Source organism: Vidua macroura, chromosome 5, assembly GCF_024509145.1.
Source record: "Vidua macroura isolate BioBank_ID:100142 chromosome 5, ASM2450914v1, whole genome shotgun sequence".
In the NCBI taxonomy this organism is placed as follows: Eukaryota; Metazoa; Chordata; class Aves; order Passeriformes; family Viduidae; genus Vidua; species Vidua macroura.
Genome location: NC_071575.1, coordinates 37,869,724 through 37,892,412, shown reverse-complemented (window position 1 = coordinate 37,892,412; position 22,689 = coordinate 37,869,724). Strand labels below are relative to the sequence as shown.

Sequence of the window (22,689 nt, the reverse complement as noted above, 5' to 3'; positions counted from 1 at the left end):
TCAATTTCAGAGAGTGCTTTATTTCTGTAGGATTTGTCCTTAGCTCAGTATTTTAGTACCGCTACCAAATAATACATCAAATACATTTTTCTTTAAAGCCTAGCTTCATATACTAGCTAGTTTCTCACTGCAGAGCAGATACCATCAGACTCTGCCATGCACTAACTTTGCAATTCTTCTAACTGTTCCCTTTAGATTTCACTGCAAACTTCTTTGCCACCACATTGCAACTGCTGCTACTGTGTTTCAAAATGGAACTGCCCTTCTCTTGATATTAATAGCTAAAAGGTGAAGTTGAATTTTACAAGGGAAATAAACCTCTCCATTTAATATTTCTGATATTTTAACAAGGAGTCTCAGCAAAGCAGGCTATATTTTAAAGTAGCTGGAAATTTGTCAGAATACAGATTTTTAATTGGTTTTAGATGCCTCATTCACACTGAGTTCACAGAGTTGTACTACAGAAGATTATTAATTGAAAAATTGAGTTCCTTATAGGCACTTGAAGTTTTTCTTCTTTTTTTTTTTGTGTTGGAATGAAAATGAAGGGTCATGTTGATTTTAGTTGGCTTATTTTTAATTTACAGTACTGGTTTCTTATCAACAAGCAGTGGGTAGAGCAAAGAAAGCAATCCCATTGACTTAATGATGGCTCTTGCCTGCTTTCTTTTACTGGTTTCTCCTGTATCTCAGCCTGCATATAACAGGGCACAGGTCCTGTCTGGATCCTCTAAATGAGTGTTATACTTCTGATACCATGGATGAGATACTCTCAACATTGCCCTAATTTTTCTGCCACAAAATCAATGCTAAAACTCCCATTGGCCCTTATAATGCCAGAAATGTCAGTTCTGCTGATCTGATTATTGTTAGCATCAATGGGAGTATCATGAATTACAAAGGAAAAAGGACAAAGTAAAATGCTATAATTATGTGGCCCATTCAGCATCATTGGCTCCAGAGAAAATTAAGATTTATTTCCATGTGTGGTTCCAGTTTCACTCTTTCTGATTAGTAGCTATAGCTTGCTGTTTAGACATAATGATTTAATTGTAGATATTACATGTTGACTGGATATTTTCCAGTTGCTGGCATTGCATCACTGTTGTACCTGAAAAAAGTCTAAATGCACCTTTTGTAAATTAAGGGCTGGAATTTTAGCTGGTGTACAGTGATAGGATTCCACCGAGTTTTATCCCTAGGATTTTATGTGTTCAGTGAAATAGTAACCCGAAGTGAAGGCAAAACACAGCTGAAGTGAATTTTTGTATGATGGCTTTGAAGTATGTTGCAAACCTTTTGTGCTATCTTTAAACTTCTTTTTACCTATTTGTGAGTTTGAACTAGAAGCTAGCTAAGAAGTTCCTGGTAGTAGACATTTTAAACAAGGTAACACAAAAGTTCATTCAAAGCTGCAGAAAGTGGGAATTGGATTAGTTAAACCTCATAGTAGCCCCATGTGGACACTTTAAAGACTGGAGTTAAATGTTATTTCCTTTCTTTGATTTATGGTAGTGTTTTTATTATTATTTGAAGCTTCTGAATTTAGTTTAGTTCAGTTTTGAATACAGTGTCCACACATAATTTCTAATGCAGGTTAACTAATTCACTGTAAAAATTAGCTTATTGATGAGAAATGACACTACCAGCTGTTACTTAAACATTTGAAAAGAACATTTGAGCATTGCTTTTAGAGAAATACACTTCAAAATGAAATTTTGTTCCCCTTAAATGTGATGCACTGATAATCTTTCTCTTAGCTATATTCTGAAATCACCACTGTGTATCTTTCTGTCCAGTCTCTTTCATAATACTTGGCACATACTTGGACAGGACGCTGGCTTAGGGAACCACTGTTCTGTTTTCCTCAATGCTGCCTCCAGCTGCTTGTTCTCCTTCATTCATGACCACCCAACACTACTTCATTTATACCAGTGGAAGAGTTTGGAGTCCTTCTTGGTAAACTTGATCAAGGAAGGAAGGTGTCCTTAGGGGGGAATGTTAGATTCGCTCCTATAAAGGCAATTTCAGAGGTCTAGTCTGCAAAGCAGCATCACAAACAGGGTCATGGGTCCAAGGAACAGCACACACAAGGTTGTGGGACCTGTTTAGTCTGGCTGTACCACCGAGTTATCATCAAACTGTAGCTCAAGGCAGATACAGGAAAGCATTTGATGCTGTGACTGTAACAGATGTGATAATTTTAATACTAGGTAATGACTATCTACATAAGCAGGCTTGCTATCTGCAGGCATTACCTTATACTCCTTATGTGCTTGCTATTTCAATATATTTTTGATGCTGGCTTTTTGTTATTTTAAGTTGAAGTGATTTTTTAGTTAGTTAAATTCTTGACTTTTGAGAAACTTTATTTTTCATAGGAAGAACATTTTACAGCAGTAATAGATTAAAGTATAGGAAGAAAATCAACATTTTTGATCCTCTGGTAGAAACTGTGATGAAAATACATTCTATGACTCTAGTATATTCTGTATGTTGGCAGTTTATTACTAGACTGCCTGAAAGCAGTTTGGGGCACTTCTGGTAAAACGATGTAGAAAGTGAAGCAGTTGTTTGGCTTACTTGTCCAGGAAAAACCTGTTTTCCAGTTTTTTTCTTAGCTGGCATTGCAGTAGTGCTTTGACAACTGGTCTGGTAACAGCTGTTCTTTCAGTTTGGAGGTAGCTCTGCAGCTTGACTCACTGGTACAAATTAATTCTTGACACAAATAGAGTTAACCCCCAACTAATTTGCCTTACCCAGTGTTGACCATGACCAGTAAGGTAAATTTACCTACTCTGTTTCTTGGCTGACTGCCCAGCCGGGAGGGTGGTCACTTCTCTTCCTTATGGCTGTTTCTTCAGGATTAGTCTGTTGTAAAGCTGAAAAATACTGCAAATCTAGTTGGCTATTTTAGCTTTTCTATTCAGTAGTCTTCCTCTCTTATGAGAATCTTCAGAATTTTGTAGCTTGCTGGTAGTCCTTTACCCCTGGTTCTTACTCCCTTTTGTTTGTTGCTCACCTTTGTGAACATGTGCACTACCCTCTGACCCTTGCCCAAGCTTTTTTATTTGAATGTTAGACAATGTTAAGATAACGTGTGATAGTAGATTTGATGTTAGCAGTGTGAAGGAAGGGAGGAAAAAGGGGCATGTTATAGTCAGAGTCAGTATCTGTCAGATGGTGTCTGTTGGCTTAAGATTCGATATATAAATTGCCAGGAAAACAAACACACTGGATTTGATACCTGGAGCCTTAGAGACTGATTTCTACCTGAACTAAATGCTTTTATTTGTAGAGTTAAATCTTCAGTGATAAACAGCACTCATGTATAAAACCATTGAAGAAGAACATATTGTAGGCCAAAGGGAGGAGGATGTGCACTGAGGAGTAGGAATGAAATACAAAAAAGGGAGGTAGAGGCAGGTTTGCTTTACCTGAGCCTTGAGCAAGGAGAAACATAGCCACAAGAATTGGAGATGAAAATAGTTTTCCACTTTTCCTCTTTCGTATAGTGGAATTTTCCAGTTACCTTTAAGAGAAAAATGAAGTTACTCAATCTCAATCTGGTTCAGATCTCAGCATCACTCATGTAAGTCTGGAGCTGTTCCTTCAGCTGAGCAATCAACTTCAAACAGATTAACTGAGAAGGGAGTTTAGTCCTAGATTTGATATTTCGGTTTCTGTTCATAGATGTAAAATCTCCCCTGAAAGTAAGGCACATGTTTGGAGACTTACTCCTCCTTTACACTTGCTTAACTTTTTGGTATTAAGTTTCTGGTATTTATCAGTCGCTACCTTTTGTTAGTTGTGAGCATTATCATGTTTGGATAGTGGGGTAGCTCACTTAGTTTGTAACCAAGAGGCTTAGTTAATAGGCAATATTGCAGAAAAATGAAATACTTTCCCCCTTTAAATAATCTCCTTTTCTTAAAAATATCTACTACAATAAAAGGTCTGAAAGTTTAATCAGTACAGCATTACTGAAACCATCTTTCAAAATCTTTTAATGTTTTTCACTGTTCCTACTACTGTTCAAGCTATCTTCTCCAGTTTGCAAGAAATAATTTCAAAAGCATTGAGCCTTTTAATTCTTTTTTTGGGGAGGATTAAGATTACTGTTTGATAACACATTATACTGTAGTCTAAATCTGTTGGGATTTTTGGAAGGCTCTTACATTTTGGTAGTGTAATAATTGGACGTTGTTTTCATGGTATCACAGAATCAGGATATTTAGTTGTCTATTTATTTATTTACTTAATGTTAAGACTTGCTAAAACATGTTAGTAAACTGCATTGTCTGATTAATTTTTTATCAGTAGAGGTGAATGGATCACATTCCATTATTCTTTTTGGCAAATAGTGGCTTCATGTTTTAATGTGAAAATATTAGGAAGAATTTTACAAGAAGATGCATTGCTGAAAATGAAAACCCAAATGATTATTTTGGGTGTGTATTTTTGATTAATTTTTATGTTGTGTGACAGTGTCCTAGGGTCTGTGAACTCTTCCTACTTTCTCCATGACAATGAAAAACTTTAGAGGCAGCATTGCAGCGAAGGAGAATGGAAGAGTTGTAGAAGAGCACTCTTGAGTCTTGAGTTGTTAAAGAGATTTTCATGCCTTCTTTTGTGCGCACATACACTGAAGGGTATAGCTAACAGGAAGGTGGCTAATGCATATCTTCATACTCCAACTTACTCCTGTCGATGGAACAGCTTTTGTCAGTGATAGACTTGCAAGTTTATGATGGGAAGCAGCCTTGCAGCCAGATGGTTTTGGGCATATGTGTTTATGAATAAGTGGCTTTAAGTCACTTCATCTCCTTTGGAGCTGTGCTGAGCACAGCTTAAATTCAGACAGCTGTGTTTTCAGTGTCATTCTCCTTTTCTGCTCTGTGGCTTGCATCTGTGTTCTGTCCACTGTGGTTTTGCTACTGAATGTACAGGCTAATACTCCAGCCCTGGAGAATTACAGTGAATGAGAGCATGTATTCTGCCCCTCTGCAAGCTGCTTAAGACTTAGATATGAGGAGGAGGAAAAATGGATTATATTCCTGCTTGTTCCATCTTTAAAATAGACAAACAGGGTATGTATAGATCTTTGGCTCCTATTTTACTATTTCCTGATATGTATTTGATGCTGATATGTCTTTTCCTTTTTAAGCTAAATGCCTGTCAATGCAAGAGGAAGTGAGGCTCATCATCTGGTGAATGAAAGTTCAGGCAGGGTCAGAAACTATCCAAACTACCTTTGGAGTCAGCAGCTGGGGTGGCAGCATAACTTTGCAGCAGAGCTGGGAGTGGTTGGGTCTGGCAGAATTCTCAGTATAAAAGCTGTACACATTCCATAAAGATCTGTAAAAACATGAGTGGCTTGGGGAGAGTGACGTGGGGAACAGTAATGCACTGTGTCTTCTAATGCTAGAAGTAGGAAGCAGCAGATGAAACCAGTGGACAGGCAGGCATTTCGAACAGGTATCACACAACAAATCACTGAAGTGAGAAATGCTTTTTCATAAGGTGTTGGAAATGCTGATTTGTTCAGAAAGCAACCAGCCAAATTCACAGAAGATAACTATTAAATGCAAGGATACTAATCTGCTTAGGATTTCTGGTGCCGTGAAGTGCTGGATGATGGAAGAGCAGTTGTGGGAGGTACCACTGTATGTTTTTTTAGTTTTATACTGTTTCCAGGTGTCTGCTACTGATTATTGTTGAAAAAAAAATATGAGGATAGGAATAAGAGGATATTTGACGGGACCCAGTTCAGAAGCCTTTTGCTCATGTGCCTCTGGAAAGCACACTCAGATTTGAGATTCCAATGTCGGTTTCCTACTGAAAGCCTATGTTGATACACGCTGTCACTTACGACTGCTTTTTGTGCATGCATTTGATAACACTCCTAGTTTTATGTTGCGTTTATGCTCTTGATGCAACTTTCAGGAAATAATGACAGAATTGATGATTGGGCTGTATGGTACAAGGATCGTACCAAGACGTTGTGTTTCTTATTGTATATTCTTATTTCATGGTAAAGGTTAGGATTCCTTTTGTTTTTCTTTGTGAGATAAACATGTTAGATTGGAGGATAATAAATTTTTAACTGAGTGACAAGCCACATTTAAACCTCCCAATCTCTGTATTGGGAGGAAAAAAACTGAACAAAATCAAACCCAAAAGAAAAGGCAGAAGCATTTAATTTCTTTGCAGTCTTTCTGAACACAAAATGTAAAAGTCAAATATAATGTCTAATGGTAGACTGGTAAACAGGATTATTGCCTGGATGAAGTCCTCAAGTGTTCCACCCATTTTATTTTGCTCTATAACGATTCTAACAGGACCAATATATGCAGCATTTTCTAGCATTGCTTAAAATATGCAAATATCTGTTGTTATTTATTTACCTTGTCCCACTTTTGTTTATTCCTATTTTAGCTTTCTAATTTGCAATTCAGCTTCTTTAGCCTTGGAAGCTATTGAATGTTTCACTGTGCCTTAAATGATTCTGTATTTTTAGACAAAAGGGAAGCACAGTGTGCTATAGGGGCAGCCGGTATAATATTGTCTTTTTTCTGAGTTAGTCTCATGACATTGTTAAGACTCAGCACTGCATTTAAAGAGTCAGTGTTCTCATTTAGCCTTCCTAGTCTGTGATTAAATGGGAGTTGTTGTTTGTTTCACTATAAGTTGGCTGACAAAAGCTGTATCTGTCACAGGTGCTACAATTTGTGCATCAGAAAATTTGCTTTCCAAATGCTAATTATTCCCAAAGTATCTTACTTCACACAAAGCACAGATAACACAGTCAGCAAATTTGTCCTAGTTTTATCACTGTGCAGTAAATTAGGGTTTGTCTTCTATCATGGTGTAAAGTAAAGATGGTAGAAATTCAGTTGTAGGAGAACCAGTTGATGTACAACCTCTGATCTGTGTTTTTCACTTAATTCTCCCAATCAAATGCTTGAAATGTATGTTATTCCAGCAATCACTGCTGAATTTCACTTCTGTAACTGAGTGAGCTGTTGTCAAGGGACATGGGATAGTGGGAAACAACAGTGTTGCCTCTCCAGAAATCATTTTAAAAAGGAAGTATTTTATGCTTGAAAGACCTAGACCCAAGCTGGTAATACGCTTAAACTATAAATTTTGGAAGTTATTGTAATATGATCGAAGCTTATTGGGAATTATCTTTCTGGTTGTTACGGGAGAAGAATGGACGTTCAGTTATTGAAACTGTGGCGGAGTAAGTGAAAGCATTCAGTTTACAACTTCCTCAGACTCTGAGTCACAGGTGGCTTGAAAAAACATGTAGGTTCCTGTGCACAACCATCACGTGTCCTCCATGTGTCTTGTCATGTGTCTTCCACTGTTCCCTGTTGTGGAAAGCCTTTGTGATAACCTGTTGCAACTCTAGTAGCCAGGACTATGTATTTTGACACTGAAGGGCCAGGATCTCCCTAGATAAGAGTTTGGAGTTCAGATGGACTATTGCTCAGTTAAATCTTATGTAATGAAATGCAACTGTTATCCAAGTGCACAGATTTTTGACACTAGACAAAGCAGAATGACCTGCTAAAATAGCAACTAGAACTGTGTTTCAGCAGCTTCTCCTTTCATTGCCAAGAATTACCTAGGAACCTTTCCCAAGATTAGTATTCTAACTATATATATATGTGTATATATATATATATATATATATATATATATATATATATATATATATATATAAAGATATTTAGCTTATAGAATGAATTACACAGAAAAGGAAGAGCATTTAATGTTGTAAATTAAATTTTAGCAACAATTTTTGCATTGCAAAGTAGCTTAAGAAACTGCTTATTTATTCCCTTAGGATGAACATATTGTATATTTCTAAATTTCTAACAAATGCAAACATTGATGTGATTTAACTCCTAATAGCAGCAATGCACAGCTCTAGTTGTGTGGCCTATGTATTGTAATACCGATTTTCATTTTTATTTTATTTCTGTAGGACTATTTAACCATTCACAAGTATGGCAATGCAGCCAGAAATGATCTCTGGAACACATTGTCAAAGGTAAAATGTTTTAATCTGTTGCACCAGGGGAGAAATAGGAATTTGCTATGGTGTTTTTCTTGGTGAGATCAGGACTGAATAATGCCTATTGAGATCTTCAAACCACAGAGCAAATATCAAAACTGATACAAAGAAATTCCATTTGAGTTAACCTAGTGGCAACATTAAAAATATGACTTCTGCAGCATTTATATACTTTGTTATGTTAGAATATATTTCCCTGCATGTGCTATGTCACTGATGTGCAGTGAAAGATACTTCATGGAATCTATCAGTGACTTCAGTGGCAGCACACTGAGACCCATAAGCTAGAAAGCACGTGAAAGTGCCGAACTTTGGCATTTCCATCACATGAGTTTGTGATTTTGTATGGAGTTAAGATTTTTGTGAAGGACAAAAATATTAAATCCTGAAAGTATGATGTAAACAGAGTACTATTTACTGTAATAATTTGGCATGCTATAGAGACTTACATATCCAGGGTGGGCTTGAGTTCTAGAACCTGGTCTAGGGCTCCACAATGGCTATAATTTTTGTAAAATGAGCAAAGTGTCCCATAATTTCTCCCCTATGGGACTAGTCTGAGCTAGTCTGAGTCTTCCCCAGAAACAGACTGAGTGGAGGGCAATGTGGAGTACAGTCAGAGAGTTTTGGCACAAGTACCAGTTCAAGCCCTACAAAACATGGCAATCTAGTTGTAACTATTGACATCAAAACTAGGATTTAGCTGGAGGTCAAGACATCTAGACAAGCAGGTATATACATGTAAACTAGGTGTCCAAGATCCTCTTCTTCTCACTGAGTCTTCAGTTGCTGACTCACAGACTTCTAACAGCTTTTACCTTAATTTATCCTACCTAGTTTCCAGCTGCCACATGAGAACACGTCTGTTGTAGATACACTGGTTCTGAAAGAATATGTTGAATATTTTAGGACATGTCATTTGATACTAGTGAATAGGAACAACTGGAGTCCCAGAAATGTAGTCGATATAATTAGCAGAGCATAGAGAGTAATTCAATTGGCTAGCCACTACATGATTATTTTATAATAAGCCTGAACCACTGACTGTTGACTAGAGACTTGAGATGGTTGTTCAGATATAGGCAACTAGTGCCAGATTACATGCAGCAGGATGTTTAAGACATTCAGGTGTGTCTAAGCAATTTAGCATAAGATATATGGGGAAATCTCTGCTCTTCTGGAGTGGCATGTAAAGGTCAAATGACATTATTCACCTACATGTGGTCAACTGAACCAAGTCCTATGTCTGTACTGACTAATGAGAGTTGAGACAAGTAACATACAGTCAGGCTTTTAAATCCATGTCTTAATTTGTAGCTGAATGTCACTGCAAGAATCTTTCTTTCCTTCCTCTGTTAAAGGCTCTGGGACAGTTCTGGGTGATGGGAGGTCGGAGGAATGAATGTTGTCTTGAAAGAATAGCAGAATCTGCAGCTAATAAAGTGGAACAAAAATGAGACTGTGTTCTGGTCCATAACCACTATAGCTATACTGTATGCTCATATCTACTCTTGCAACTAATAATTCTGTTTGCCTCAGCTGTAAATGCATTTGTTGCCTGCCCCTTTGTTCCTAAGGCAGTGCAACTGCAGCTTCAGTTCTGAAGACATCTTCTGCTTGTATTCATCAGAGGTTGCTCAGTCTGTGATCTTGGACTGTTTGACAGCTAGGAGCATGTCCGTTGCTGAAGAACAAATGATGCCTCTTTCCCCTCATATGCAGTCGCATTTCCCACAATGCTATAGTATCTCTTTGTGTTTCAGATGAAAATCCACTTGTAAAACAGCATTTTTACTGACATGTAGAATCAAATGTGAACACATTAATCCTCCATGTGTTCTAACAGGTGCAGTTTATGAAGCAGCAGGGGATATCTTGGTATACATAACCTCACTTTGGACATAAGGGACAATATTTTCAAATAATTTGTAATTTTGATTTTCAGAACAGATAAGCCCTGTAGTTTTAGAAATTAAGGCCCTTCAAATATGCCTTATTGTAGGTTCCTAGATCAACTAACACTGTCTTTTTTAACCTGAGTTGGTTAAGAATAGCTACCCAGTATTTCTGTGGCTCTTGTTAAAATCCTGTAAAGCAGGTTATTTCTTCTGTTTCAGCAGAAGTACTTGAATGATGTGGAAAACATGATTTTCTGACTGTCACTCTCCTCTCTGTTAAGATTACTCAACATTTATTTTTAAGATACACAGAGCCTGAAGTTCAATTATGTAGTGTTTGTGTATTCTGTGTAAGTGTGCGTGTGTATCTGCATACATGTGTGATGGTTATTTTACCCTCCAAAAATAGTTATGATCCTAGGGACAGAAAAAAAAAAAAAAAAAAAAGGTTTTACATGTTGATACTGCTTCAGTGTATTGAAACTTTTCTTTTTTTTCCCAAGGCTTTAAAAAGGGTTGGAAAATCTGTAAATATCCAAGAGGTAATGGATCAGTGGACACTACAGATGGGTTACCCTGTTATCACTATCTTGGGAAATGAAACTACAGACAACATCATAGTCATCTCCCAAGAGCGTTTTGTTTATGATAGTGATACTAAACCCAAGGATCCTGTCCGTGGGGACAACAGGTACATGTATTTCTCAATTACTATCTTTCAAGATGCTTTAGTTTTTTAAGTAAGTGCTTTATATGTGTATCTTTATGCAAATGGTTTATTTAGAAATCTAAGCTTTGCTTGAGATCAATAGCGTGTGGTGATACTTCAATTTGAACTGTAGTAAAGTTGAGTCTAATGAAAAGAACTGGGGAAAAAATGCCCAATTGCATCCTGACAATTCTCTGTGGCAGTGTCTTGCATCACTCATCTGTTTCCTTCCCTTTTCTTTTGATTTTGTCACACTTCATGAAGTAATTTGGAATGTGATTGGAAGGTCTGATAGTTCTTAAGAAATTATTTGGAGTGGACCTCTCAATGCTCATACACCGAGTAGACAGATGTAAATATATGTCAGCTACAGACCTTGCTCTACTTGGGAAGGAGTCAGGAGCTGAACTGGACCTCTGTAGAAGGCAGGGGGTTCACCTCTTATGTTTTTGGAGGCAGCTGAGCTGGTCCTATAGGAACTGTTACACTGGCTGAAATCAACATCTCTGTCTCTACCGCTTTTCCATTTATTAGATTGTTTTGTTCCTGCTCCCAGCTGACTATATATGCTTCTTTCATCCCAAAGACAAGCTGACACTCCTGTCTGATCCTGGGGATCCTTATTGTTTCAAGCAGTTTTGGCATTGTATTTTAAGGCCAAGAGCTGATGCTAGAGAATTTCAAGATGGCCTTTGAAGTTTTTGTGTTGACTTGTTCATGCTCAGTTTGAGAGAGGGCACACTATTAACCTGGAATATTACATGTTTGTCCAGTAGATTTAGATTGTTTAAAAGTAAAATTTAATACAAAATTTTGATTGATATATGAGAGCTTGTAGAATATTCCTGTTGAGGAAGGCCTAAAATGATAGTAACATTTACTGGAAAGTGTTTAGAAGTTCTTTATCTTTTTTTAGAACATGAATACTATGAAAGTCAAACATGACACAGAGTAAATAGTTGTTTTTCTGGCCATACTGGAACAACCTAACAGGGTATTAAGCATCTGTCCAAATTCTGGGCTGAAATTAGTTCCTTTGTGAAAAAGAGATTAAACAACTGAATGTGGACTATTGGAAGTGTTCATGACTCACAGCTCAGTGCAGCAGTAGAGAAATTCTCCCTTCCTATCTCGAAAATTTCTTTTGTGCAAGTTTATATATGTGTAATGTAATGTGAGTGGATTTTACTACACCAAACAGCAATTATTACTTTTTTGATTTACTGAAACAGATATGTTAAGCCTTCTATGTATTGTAGAAACTTTTAAAAATAGATTTTCTAGGTATTCAATATTGATTGAAGTAACTGTTACTGTAATGTATGAGTAAAGACTACTGGGTGTGTAAATGATACGAGGGTGATATGGTGGGTTGACCCTGGCTGGATACCAGGTGCCCACCAAAGCTGCTCTATCATTGTCTGCCTCAGCTGAGCTGGGGAGAGAAAATATGATGAAAGACTCATGAGTTGAGATAAGGACAGGGAGAAATCACTCACCAGGTACCATCATAGGAAAAATAGATTCAACTTGGAGGGGATGGGGGGGGGGCAAATTATTACCAATCAAATCAAAGAAAGGTACTGCATAAATAAACAAAAATCTTAAAACACTTTCCCTGTACCTCTCCCTCTTTCCAGATTTTCTGATTTTCTCTACCTTGTTCCCCCCCAGCAGTGCAGGGGAGCAAAATTGGAGTCTGTGGTCAGTTCATCACACGTCTCTGCCACTTCTTCCTCCTCAGGTAGAGGGCTTTTGCCACAGCGTTGGGTCCCTCCAACAGGAGACAGTCCTCCACAAACTGCTCCATCATGAGTCTTTCCCACTGGCTGCAGTTCTTCACAAGCTACTCCAGTGTGGGTCCCTCCCTCAGGGTGTAGTCCTTCAGGAACAGGTTGCTCCAGTGTGGGGTCCTCCACAGGCTGCAGGTGGATCTCTGTTCCTCCATGGACCTCCATGGACTGGAGGGTCACATCCTGCCTTACCATGGGCTGCAGGGGAATCTCTGCTTCAGTGCCTGGAACACCTCCTGCCCCTCCTTCTGCACTGACCTTGGTGTCTGCAGGGCTGTTTCTCTCACATATTCTCCTTTCTCTGACTGCTCTTTCCCAGCAGTTTTTTCCCCACGTTACCTCAGAAGTACTACCACAATGACTGATGGGGCTTGGCCTTGGCCAGCAATGGGTCTTCTGTGGCTGGCATTGCCTTTGCTGAACATGGGGGAAGCTTCTGTTAGCTTCTCACAGAAGCCACCCCTGTAACACACCAAAACCTTGCCATACAAACCCAATACAGGTGAGAATTAGACTTAGTATTATTTTCATACATGACATTAATTTGTAATTCAAACTGTATGTTGCCATATGTGGAATGACCAGGGCAATACCACCAGGGCAAATTCTGCTGGGTTTCTTAGGAGATTTTGTCCACAGATTTTATTATGATTCTTGTTTCTAAACATTGTTTCTTGTTTCTAAACACTGGAAATAAGATTTAGTGCTAGAGAGAGCACAGGGAAAGATATCCATGTGAGCCCTGCCTGGAATTTAGTATCCTAACAGGCAATACAATACATATAGGTATCTCCTTTGGCAGGTCTCTTCCCCCTTTGGATTATTTTTTTTCCTATGCTTCCATTTGCTTTTAAGCACAAACAGAGAAGAAACCCCTTGCTCAAGAAAGGCTTTACAGATGGGTTGTTTTCTCCAGCCAGTGAGCAGACAGAGGTAATTTGCCACTTCCCAGTCAAAGTTATTTGAAAGTCATGTTACATAAGGAGAAATACCAAAGAACGGGAACCATATACATTTAGCAAAAGGGGAAACTCACCTATGCCATCCACCTTTCAAAAATCATCCATCAACTTTCATTAAAGTCCTATGGCTTACTTATAAATTGGTGTCTGAGTGTTATAACACTGACCATGCAGTTCGTTCATACACTGCCCACAGGCACATGTGGCTGGGTATGCACAGTGGCCATGTGTCAATAATGTCCTTTCATACCATCAAATTAACTAAAAAACAAAGTTGAGATACTGAGAATAAATTTAATCTTTTAGTTGGTAGTGACCTAGATATTTTTCAGTTGTTTGGCTTTTTTATTTCTTTTTTTTTTCCACTGCTGAAGTGACTGTTGCTTCAGTTATTGTGAAGGCAGTAGACAGGGAAAATCACATTAGTGTGTGGTCATTTGATAATTTGAGATGCATTACTCTACCTTGGTTTTTAATATTGAAAGAGCTGAAGTGTATGACATGACACAGTTTTTCTACAGCTTCACCAAGGGCAGTGGTAGCACTGTTGTGCAGTGCAGTGTTGCAGTGTTCTGGCTTGTTCTGTGGGTGGCTTTGGTCAGGAAGTTGGCAAGGGTTTACTGATGTCTGCTGATTATATATATATATATATATATAATCAGCATGCAGGCTTTGTGGGTGTTACGGATCAGTGGCCTAATTCAGAGTCTAATAAAGTTGGTGCTTACCTCCCCTGCATGACCCATGAATTTAGGCATTGGACTCATGTCTCCCTGGGGAGCTGTAATAGGCACTGTAAATAACAGAGAGCAAATGGTATTTATACCACATCTGAGGCTGTGCTCTTGTAGGGCAAGCAACATTGGCTTCCTTAGGGTAGTTAATCTATGGATTAATCGTGATGATCATTCTAAACACCATAAGAAGTAGATCTGCACAAAACACAGAAAAATGTTCAGGTCCAGGCATTTCCAGGAATTTATCATCTAAACAGGCATCACAGTACGCACTGGAGGGCTCCAGGGAAGGCTCTTAAAGCATCCATCTACCGTGTAGTCTTTTGTTATCCAGAGGCGGGGCTGTAGTTTGGTATGGCACAGCAATAAATGTCAATTCTATTGCTTTCAAAATGATGAGGAGTTTAAATTTTTGGTTCAGATGCTGTCTAGGCAAATTTAACTTTGCCTTACTGTAGAAAGAGTCACTTCAAAGTAGGTCTTTCAAATATATCTACTGCATAAGAAATGTAAATAAAGAGGCAACTGAATATTTTGGAAACATTCTGGTTTTATAAAATGTCTGTGCTTTGCTTTATGCTGTGTATTTATGCAGCAATTAACTGTTAAAAATGAAATGTGAAGCTACATATTTAATTTTTAACTCTGAAATCATGCAGAGGAAGACAGAAGCATCAAGCAGATTTTTCTAAGTGACAAACGATAAACGTGAAAATTGTTGATACCTTTGGCAGTAGTTTATGGCAAGTCCATTACTATAAGTGTTTTTAATCCTTCTACAGAAGAGAATGATTACATGTATTCCAATCTCCTGTATATTTGGGCTCCTCGTCATTATACCTGAAGAAAAATGTGTCTCAAGAGCCATACATATACAAACTGTGATTTATTTCTGTGCATACAATTGACTGTATGGCTGCTAAGCTCTAACATTTGGACTGAAATTATAGAAGGAACACAATTTCACTTCTTTGTATACTGAACATAGATCTTACTTGACACTTATGCCTTCACATCATCCATAGTTCTTATTTTATGAGAAATTAAAACTGACAATTACAGACGCTGTTCCTAGAAACATAATTCCTTAGAAGGGCCAAAATCACCAACTTTGATTTGAGTGCCAAAGCCTGTGGTTGGTATAATCTTTCAGTAGCAATTTCAGCTTATGCAAGCAAAACTTTAAAACTCCTATTATAACTGTATAATTCATATTCTATCCCTGTATAACAACCCTTTAGTTAAGTGTAGTTTGGTCCTGACTCCTGTATACCCCTGTGAGAATAGATTATGCCCTTAGTTTATAAGGCTCCAGGGGAGAAGGTGATACCATCTGACAGGGTTCAGTGGCTTTCCCTGCTTACAGAAAATCATGATTTTAAGGCAATAGTCTCATCCATCATTGCAAAACAGCTCACAGAGATGACAAAAATCTTATGAAAAATAATTTGTGGTGTAGACAATAAACTAACCAGTTTTGATGAAATCCATATACCTTTTATATACTATACTGAAGAGCAGACCAAAGCTTTCTGGTTGTGGGTGTGCTTTGCCCTCTAAAAATATACAGAGTTTGTCTCTGTAAAAGTGGAGAAGTAACCTTTCCAGTGTTATCAAAATAATTAAGTTAATGTTGCTGGAATAATATTCATTTATATGGTGTTCTTATCATGCATGCAGTTTCCATAGCTAATCTTTGATTGTTCATGATACTATTCTAAAGGGGAATGTCTTGCTAGGCACTGAACACAGCTAGGTGTGAAGAAAGAGAAAAACAGGAAGATGAACAGATCAGGGTATGCACAGGATATACATACATTACATAGTGTAATCCTGGGCACCTTTCTATGTGTTAGCTGAACTGGGGAAAATTCAGTTGAACAGTGCAAGCCATGGACATGACCAGCAAAACCAGAGCTGTACAGACCCATGGGTCTAACACCCTGTAGTAATTGCCACAGCTGAAAAGCTTTAGAGTGGGCTGCAGAGCTGCTCAGCAGACACTCCAAGATGAATGATTAACTGCAGAATTTATTTCCCTTCAAGTTTCTTCTGAATGTCATAGACAAAGCTCCTGTATTTATTCAGGCTTTGCAGAAAAATGGCTGTGCTTGTCCCTTTACTGATAATGATTTGCATAGTAAAAGCATTGCTGTTTTTGGATATTGCCATGTGTCTTCTTACATAGTTGTATAGCATATTACCTGAGCAGTAATGGGGAGCTTACTCTGGCCACTTACCAGCCAAGGAGCTGGTTAAACACAAACCAGAATGTTAGAAGCACAAGGGAACACAATGCTGATTAGTATATTTGCTATGTTCTTAGAACAATTGCAGATTAATGTAGCATATGTAGTATTAATTATGTAATAAAAAAGGACCATAATATGGACAAATATTGTTCCATAAACTGAGAATAGAGGGCTAACAAAATATAAATAGAAAGCAAAGTGCTCATTTACCTCCCTGTCTCTGAGAAATATCCTTTCACCTTCTATTTTCTCAGGTCCTTTGAGTGTTTTCTTGTTATGCCTTTCATCTTTACTCTACCTCAAACATTGTGCCTGTATCAGTGTTTCTATGAGAAACAACTATTGTGTTGTTACTTAGGGAGTGAATGTGGTACCCCTAGTTCATATGGAGTGACCTAAATGTCTCTATATCTGCTGTAATAATGATGTAGGGAACAGGCTCCAGGAAAGAAAGGTACCAGTGTATTAGGCACAGAGGAAATGGAATTAACAGGAATGAGATGAAAAAATCAAGAGTCCTCAGTGGATCACAAAACTGTGTGTGAACACTGCCAGATATTGATTTAACCATTTTTTTTAGCTGGTCAAGCAGGTACTTGAAAATACTTGTTCTTGCAGAAGAGTGGGAAAGCGTGGGGTGTTCCCTCTCTTGAAATACACACTGGAGTAGAGGCCAGCTCTGTGACACCAATAGATCTTGTCCTTTGATGTGCATAAGGACATGCTTAACCCCAGCAGCCTGAGAGAGGACAGTGCTCTGGTGAGTGCTGCTTCTTTATAGGAACAGGCAGAGGAGCTGCCTTTGTGAGTGACCTGGAGCAAGCTTGCCTGCCTTGGACACATGATGGAACAGTGCCTTTGCTTTACTAGCCCAGCGCTGGTGCTGTGTGCTCCTTGTTGCAATAGGGTTTTTTCTTTTATGTAAAAGCCACTAGGACATCCTGGTTTCTTGTTCTGCTTTTTCATTTTTAGAGACTTTTCTGATTGTTGCATTTTTAAAAAAATCTGAATATGAAATACTCTTAAAATCTCTTCCAGTACATATCTGTGGTAGTGTCTCCAGCAAGATTATGTTGCTATCAAAGACAGCAGAAATGCCAATTATAATTTAACACTTCATTTCCAAAACCATTTCACAGCTTCTATTTGCAAGAAGCTCTTCTCACTGGGAAACTTCCAGGACACTCTGGTCTGCAGTATATAGGCAACTTTCAGTGTTAGAATCTGCAGAATGCTAAAGAAGACAAAATTAGTGTATTGTGTCATTGATTCCTGTGTGGTGGCAGCACTTGTATCCTGATAGAAGTTAGGCTGACAGAGAAAAGCTGTTGTTGTATTTTATTATCGCTGCAGAATGTGTCACTTTCCTCATCTTATTTGCTAATATTAACTCTCAGGAATTGCTAGATACCAAATCTAGTTAATTGACTCACATTAATTAAATTAATTTCATGCTGAGGAAAGGAGCATGTACTTGAGAGCAGTGCTGTGTTTTAGTATAGAGTGAAGTCTCTGGGAAATGAAGAGGAGAATAAGGACAACAATGCTTGTAGTGAGCTGCTTAACATGCAGGGGGTAGGAGAGGTAACGTGGCATGGCAGGGTACAAGAGTGAGCCAAAGTTGGAGCATTAAATTTGTGTAGCTGGAATAGGCAAATATGGAAAAGGGGTTTAAAGTGAGGGCTTCAGTGAGGGAAAGACCAGATTGGGGAAGGCCCAGACAACATTTGGCAGAGACAAGTTTTATAGGAGGGATGAGGGTGGATAAATGTCATATTTTTTGGCTTTGGAAAAATACGAGATGTGAGTTCCCCAGTGTAGATGAGGATAAAACTTCTAACATGCTCCATTTTTTGTCTTTTTCCTCCTGCTTTTTAAAGTTGCTGATAATGGCTTTCTTTTCTTATCCCTTTACACTCAATACTAGAATCTTGGGTTTTACGGAGGAGATACTTTGGTGGGGGACTCCTACAAATTTTACTGAGGAAAGAGAAGCCATCATAGGAATTATATTTTAATCTTGCTTAAATTCACAGTATTCAAAGGAAAAATCAGAACTGAGCACTGGAATATGCTGAAAAATATTTGTTACTAAGTCTCTGAGAACATACTGGAGGATTGTAAACATAGCTGAAGTGCTACTCTCTTATTCCTGTGGATCCTTCTCAGTCCATAACACATCCTTGTGCTCCGCTCAGAGAATTCTCTAGTTAAGGGGTTATACTTATGGGTTAAGGACAACACAGACATGGGGTTTGCATGATCAGCACCTTGTGTGCAATTCTGCAATGGTGTTTTGCACTGGTTCAAGGCAGAACAGAGGATGTTGGAGAGATTAAGAGCCTTTATTGCAGGGTAAAGAGGCAGCTGTTGGGACAGACACTTAACATTGCTAAAGCTTTTTTGTATCCATCTTTTATTCAGCACCCAAAGTTGCTTGTCATTTTTGAAAATGAAGCCTTTTGTGTTTTAGTGTAAAAGGTACTGTTGGGCAGGGAGGAGACAACATGTGCTGACAAAGAATTTGTAGTATTGGTTCTTTGCCCACATCATTTTTCTAAATTTGGTAAGGTACACTGCTAGCACTGGCACTGAAATGAGTCAGTTTTAGATAGCTTCACAATATTTATAACCGCCTCATTTATAATTTATTTTTGGATGAAATAGGTAGCTAAAATCACACAAAATTTTATAGAAGGTTTAGTAATCAGATAATTATATTAGTTATGCTATGTTGTTATCAGACAATTCTCTTTTTTTTTCTTTTCCTCAAATTTGGTAATTTAATTCAAATTTACTCATTTAAATTACCTTGTGTCTACCCTTAAAAAACAAAAGGATAATGAAGTTTAGACAGGATGGCCAAAGACATACACCTGTTTTCTAATAGAATATGCAGGCTGTCATCTTAAGGCAGACCCACAGTGCAGAGCCACACAGGGGCTCTTTCATGCTAGGACTGCTGCTACAACAACTAATCTTTTTTTATGTCTGGAACTTTGTGTTGTAGTTGCATCGGTAAGGGCATTATATTTTGATTAAGACTCCTGGAAAATGTAAATTTTTTCCCTTCTCCTGCTCTAGAATTTACTTATTGCCAAAAATTATTCCAAAGACTCTTGCAAAATCCAGAAGGAATTAGGACTATGGCAAAGGAAAACCACAAAATCTGCATCTTTAATACATTGCTATTAAACATGTTAATAGCCGTTATGACTACAGATGAATTATAGTGTCAATTATTGTTTTCAAATACATGCTTCTGAAATTCATTGCTCTAAAATACATGCCAGCAGTCCTGCGCTGACATTGAACATATTTTCTCAATATATGTTTGTGTTTAGGTCCTTATACAGAAAAAAACTCAAACAATCCATGATCCTTTGTATAAGTAGTTGCTCTTAGAAGCAGCTGTCAACCTTTCCCTTGGAGTATACTAATATGATTGTCTTTTTTAATATGTTTCTAAATGAAAGCATATATAATAGACAAATATATAAAATTAGCAGCTGTATTGAGACAGACCTGCGAATAAAAAAGTTTAAAATCGGAAGCAAGTAATCCTAGATGTGCTAGCCTCTTTTGAGACTAGAATATAATATTTCTAATCACTCTCATACAATTTTAAATATTTCTCCAAACTGCAAGAATTATTCATGGTTTCCTTCATGTGTGCAGCTAAGTATAATTTGTGTTCAAAATTATAATAGGTTCACAATTCCAAATACCTTCCAAATCTCAGAATTTTGCTTCCCTCTGAAATATATATTAGCTGTATTCAAGTGCCCATCTAATCAAAGCCTAAAAGTAGACAAATCTTAGTAGTTAAGAGGCAAGACTGCTCTACAAATTGATTTCTGTTCATCCATGAGACACCTTCTAAGTTCACTTATATTAAAAACTTGAAATACTCTTCAAAATCTGACACCTCATTTGTGAAGCCCATTCAGAGCTACCAGGTGGTGAAGCTGCCTGCCAGCACCTGTCACAACCTGACCCTGTTGGGTTGTTCTGGATGGTAGGTTGGTCTGACTGAAAAATTCAATCACCTTCATAGTTGGGGCATTAGGGAGAAAGAAGAGAAGAACTGATACAAAAAACCCAGTTAGATTTTGACAGTGTTTGGTAACAAGAAGACCAATAATTTCTGAGTAAAAATGTGTGCCTCACTTGGAATTTTGTTATGTGCTTACACAATAATGTGTGTGTATTATATTGCACCCTACATTCACTGTATCTGGACTCTTGACTGAAAAGGTTACTGTCTGTATTACAGCCAGATAAAGCTCCTTAAAGATGATGCTGGAACAGTGTCTTTAATTCAGAGTCCATCAAAGTCCACCAAAATTTTGTAGAGGAGCATGAAACTCCTGCCCACTATAGTGTAGAATAGTCTTAGAATAAGCATTTCCACAACCTTTTTCTTCCAGTCTTTTTCTGGTTGCTCATGTAGTCAGTGTTACTAATTTATCTTTTTTTTTTTTTTTTTTTTTGCCTTAGCTGACCTTTTTATTGTTGACCAGTCTGTTAGTCTTGGGTGAGGGCAGAACCCCTGTAACCCCAGAATCCCGATGTCAGCTCCATTTCCTTTCCTCATTTTGCTTAAACCCAGCAAACTGTGGATCCTACAATTGATGTGGTGTGTGTTACACTTCCTGTGCCCTGCTATTTCATTTCTGCACTGCATACAGTGTTGCAGTCAGAAATTGTCTATCTACAGGATTTGTGAAAGTCCTGTCAGTTTCAGACATCAGGAGGCCTTCTCCTGTTTATGTAACTAAAGTACTGTCCTTTCTGGTTTCAAGTTAGCTGACTGCAACTTGTTCCTTGATGAAAAAGTCTGGTGTTATCTGCTTTGTCATCCCCCTTGTAGGGGAATTCAGCTTAGTCATTTGCCTTTACCAATGTTTCTCATGTATTTCTCACTTTTCTTTGTATCAAACTCCTTGTTCTCACTTTGAACTCAGGAATTAAGGTCACATTGGGCATATGCAGATGACCAGTGAATATCTCAAGCTGTGTTCAGGGGATCTCAGTTATTTCAAATTGTTCTTTTTTATCCACTTTTCATTTCTGTTTGTCTTTGCTACAAAGTTAGTGACATCTTCCCTTCCTATCTGCCATCTTCCATGCTCACAGGGTACAAGGAATCTCTTGACACCCTGTCTCAGTGTAGGAAGTGTAATAATTTTGTGAAAGAGGGAATAACATCATCTTCTGTTGTGTTATGCCTCTGGGCACAGCCTGCAATCACTTTCCTGGCATGTTTTAAATCAAATGAAATCTCTGTGTTCTTCAGTCTTTTGAGAATGATATTCACAACATGAATATATTGTCAGCTCTTTATCCATTAAACAGAACTAACACTTGTAGAATTGCACTTAATAAAAATGTGTGATTTCCTGTGATACTCACATGAGCTTCCCCTGGAACCTGAATTACTCCTTACTGAATGAGATACTATTCCATATAATAACCTGGGAAAATCTCTATGATACTTTTAAATTATCTTTCCCAACACAATCTTTCAAGAAAGTGTGGCTTACAAAATTGAATCCTGCTGAGTTCTGCTTCTTGTATAATCTTTTTCTGTAGTAGGAAGCTCTGAAGCTGTTCTTCTGTTCAAGAGCTTTCACTCATTTTCCACTGACCACCTTACATGTGCTTGTGCTTTCAGCCTATGATGAAACACTTCCAAGTATCACTGCGACAAGACTTGTGATTTTATAGATTAGTTGAATACACTTTAAGGTTTTCTGTTAGCAATTTATCTTTGAACTTTCACTATCTTAACATTCAAAATTCAGTGAAAACAAAGGCTTTCTTTTGGCTTGTGTTGTGGTTCAACCTCAGCCAGCATCAAAGCTCTATGCAGCCACTTGCTCACTCCCCATGTTGGGATGGGGGAGAGAATTGGAGAAGTGAGAAAACTCATTGCTTGAGACAAAATCACCTTAAAAGGGAAAGCAAAAGCTGTGTGCACAAGCAAAGCAAAACAAGGATTTAAGTTACCACTTTCCACGGGCAGGACGATTTTCAGCAATTCCCAGGAAAGCCAAGCTGCATCATGCAGTCAGTTACTTGGGAAGACAAATACTGTGACGTTCCCTCTTCCTCCTTCTTCCCCCTTCAGCTTTATATACTGAGCATGAAGTCACGCAGTATGGAGCATTCCTTGGGTCACTTGGGGTCTGTTGTCCTGGCTACTTCCCAGCTTCTTGTGCACCCTAAGCCTCCTTGCTGGTAGGGTGG

The 22,689-nt window shown here is 38.0% G+C and overlaps 1 protein-coding gene across 1 annotated transcript in view; it reads left to right on the top strand.

Annotated features, from left to right (window-relative positions):
* TRHDE (thyrotropin releasing hormone degrading enzyme) overlaps nucleotides 1-22,689 on the top strand; it is a 207,960-nt gene that overhangs the window by 121,493 nt on the left and 63,778 nt on the right. Inside the window, exons 8-9 of the mRNA XM_053977659.1 lie at nucleotides 7,997-8,062; nucleotides 10,488-10,675. Coding sequence (XP_053833634.1) covers nucleotides 7,997-8,062; nucleotides 10,488-10,675 — 254 coding nt within the window. The remainder of the gene's footprint in view (nucleotides 1-7,996; nucleotides 8,063-10,487; nucleotides 10,676-22,689) is intronic.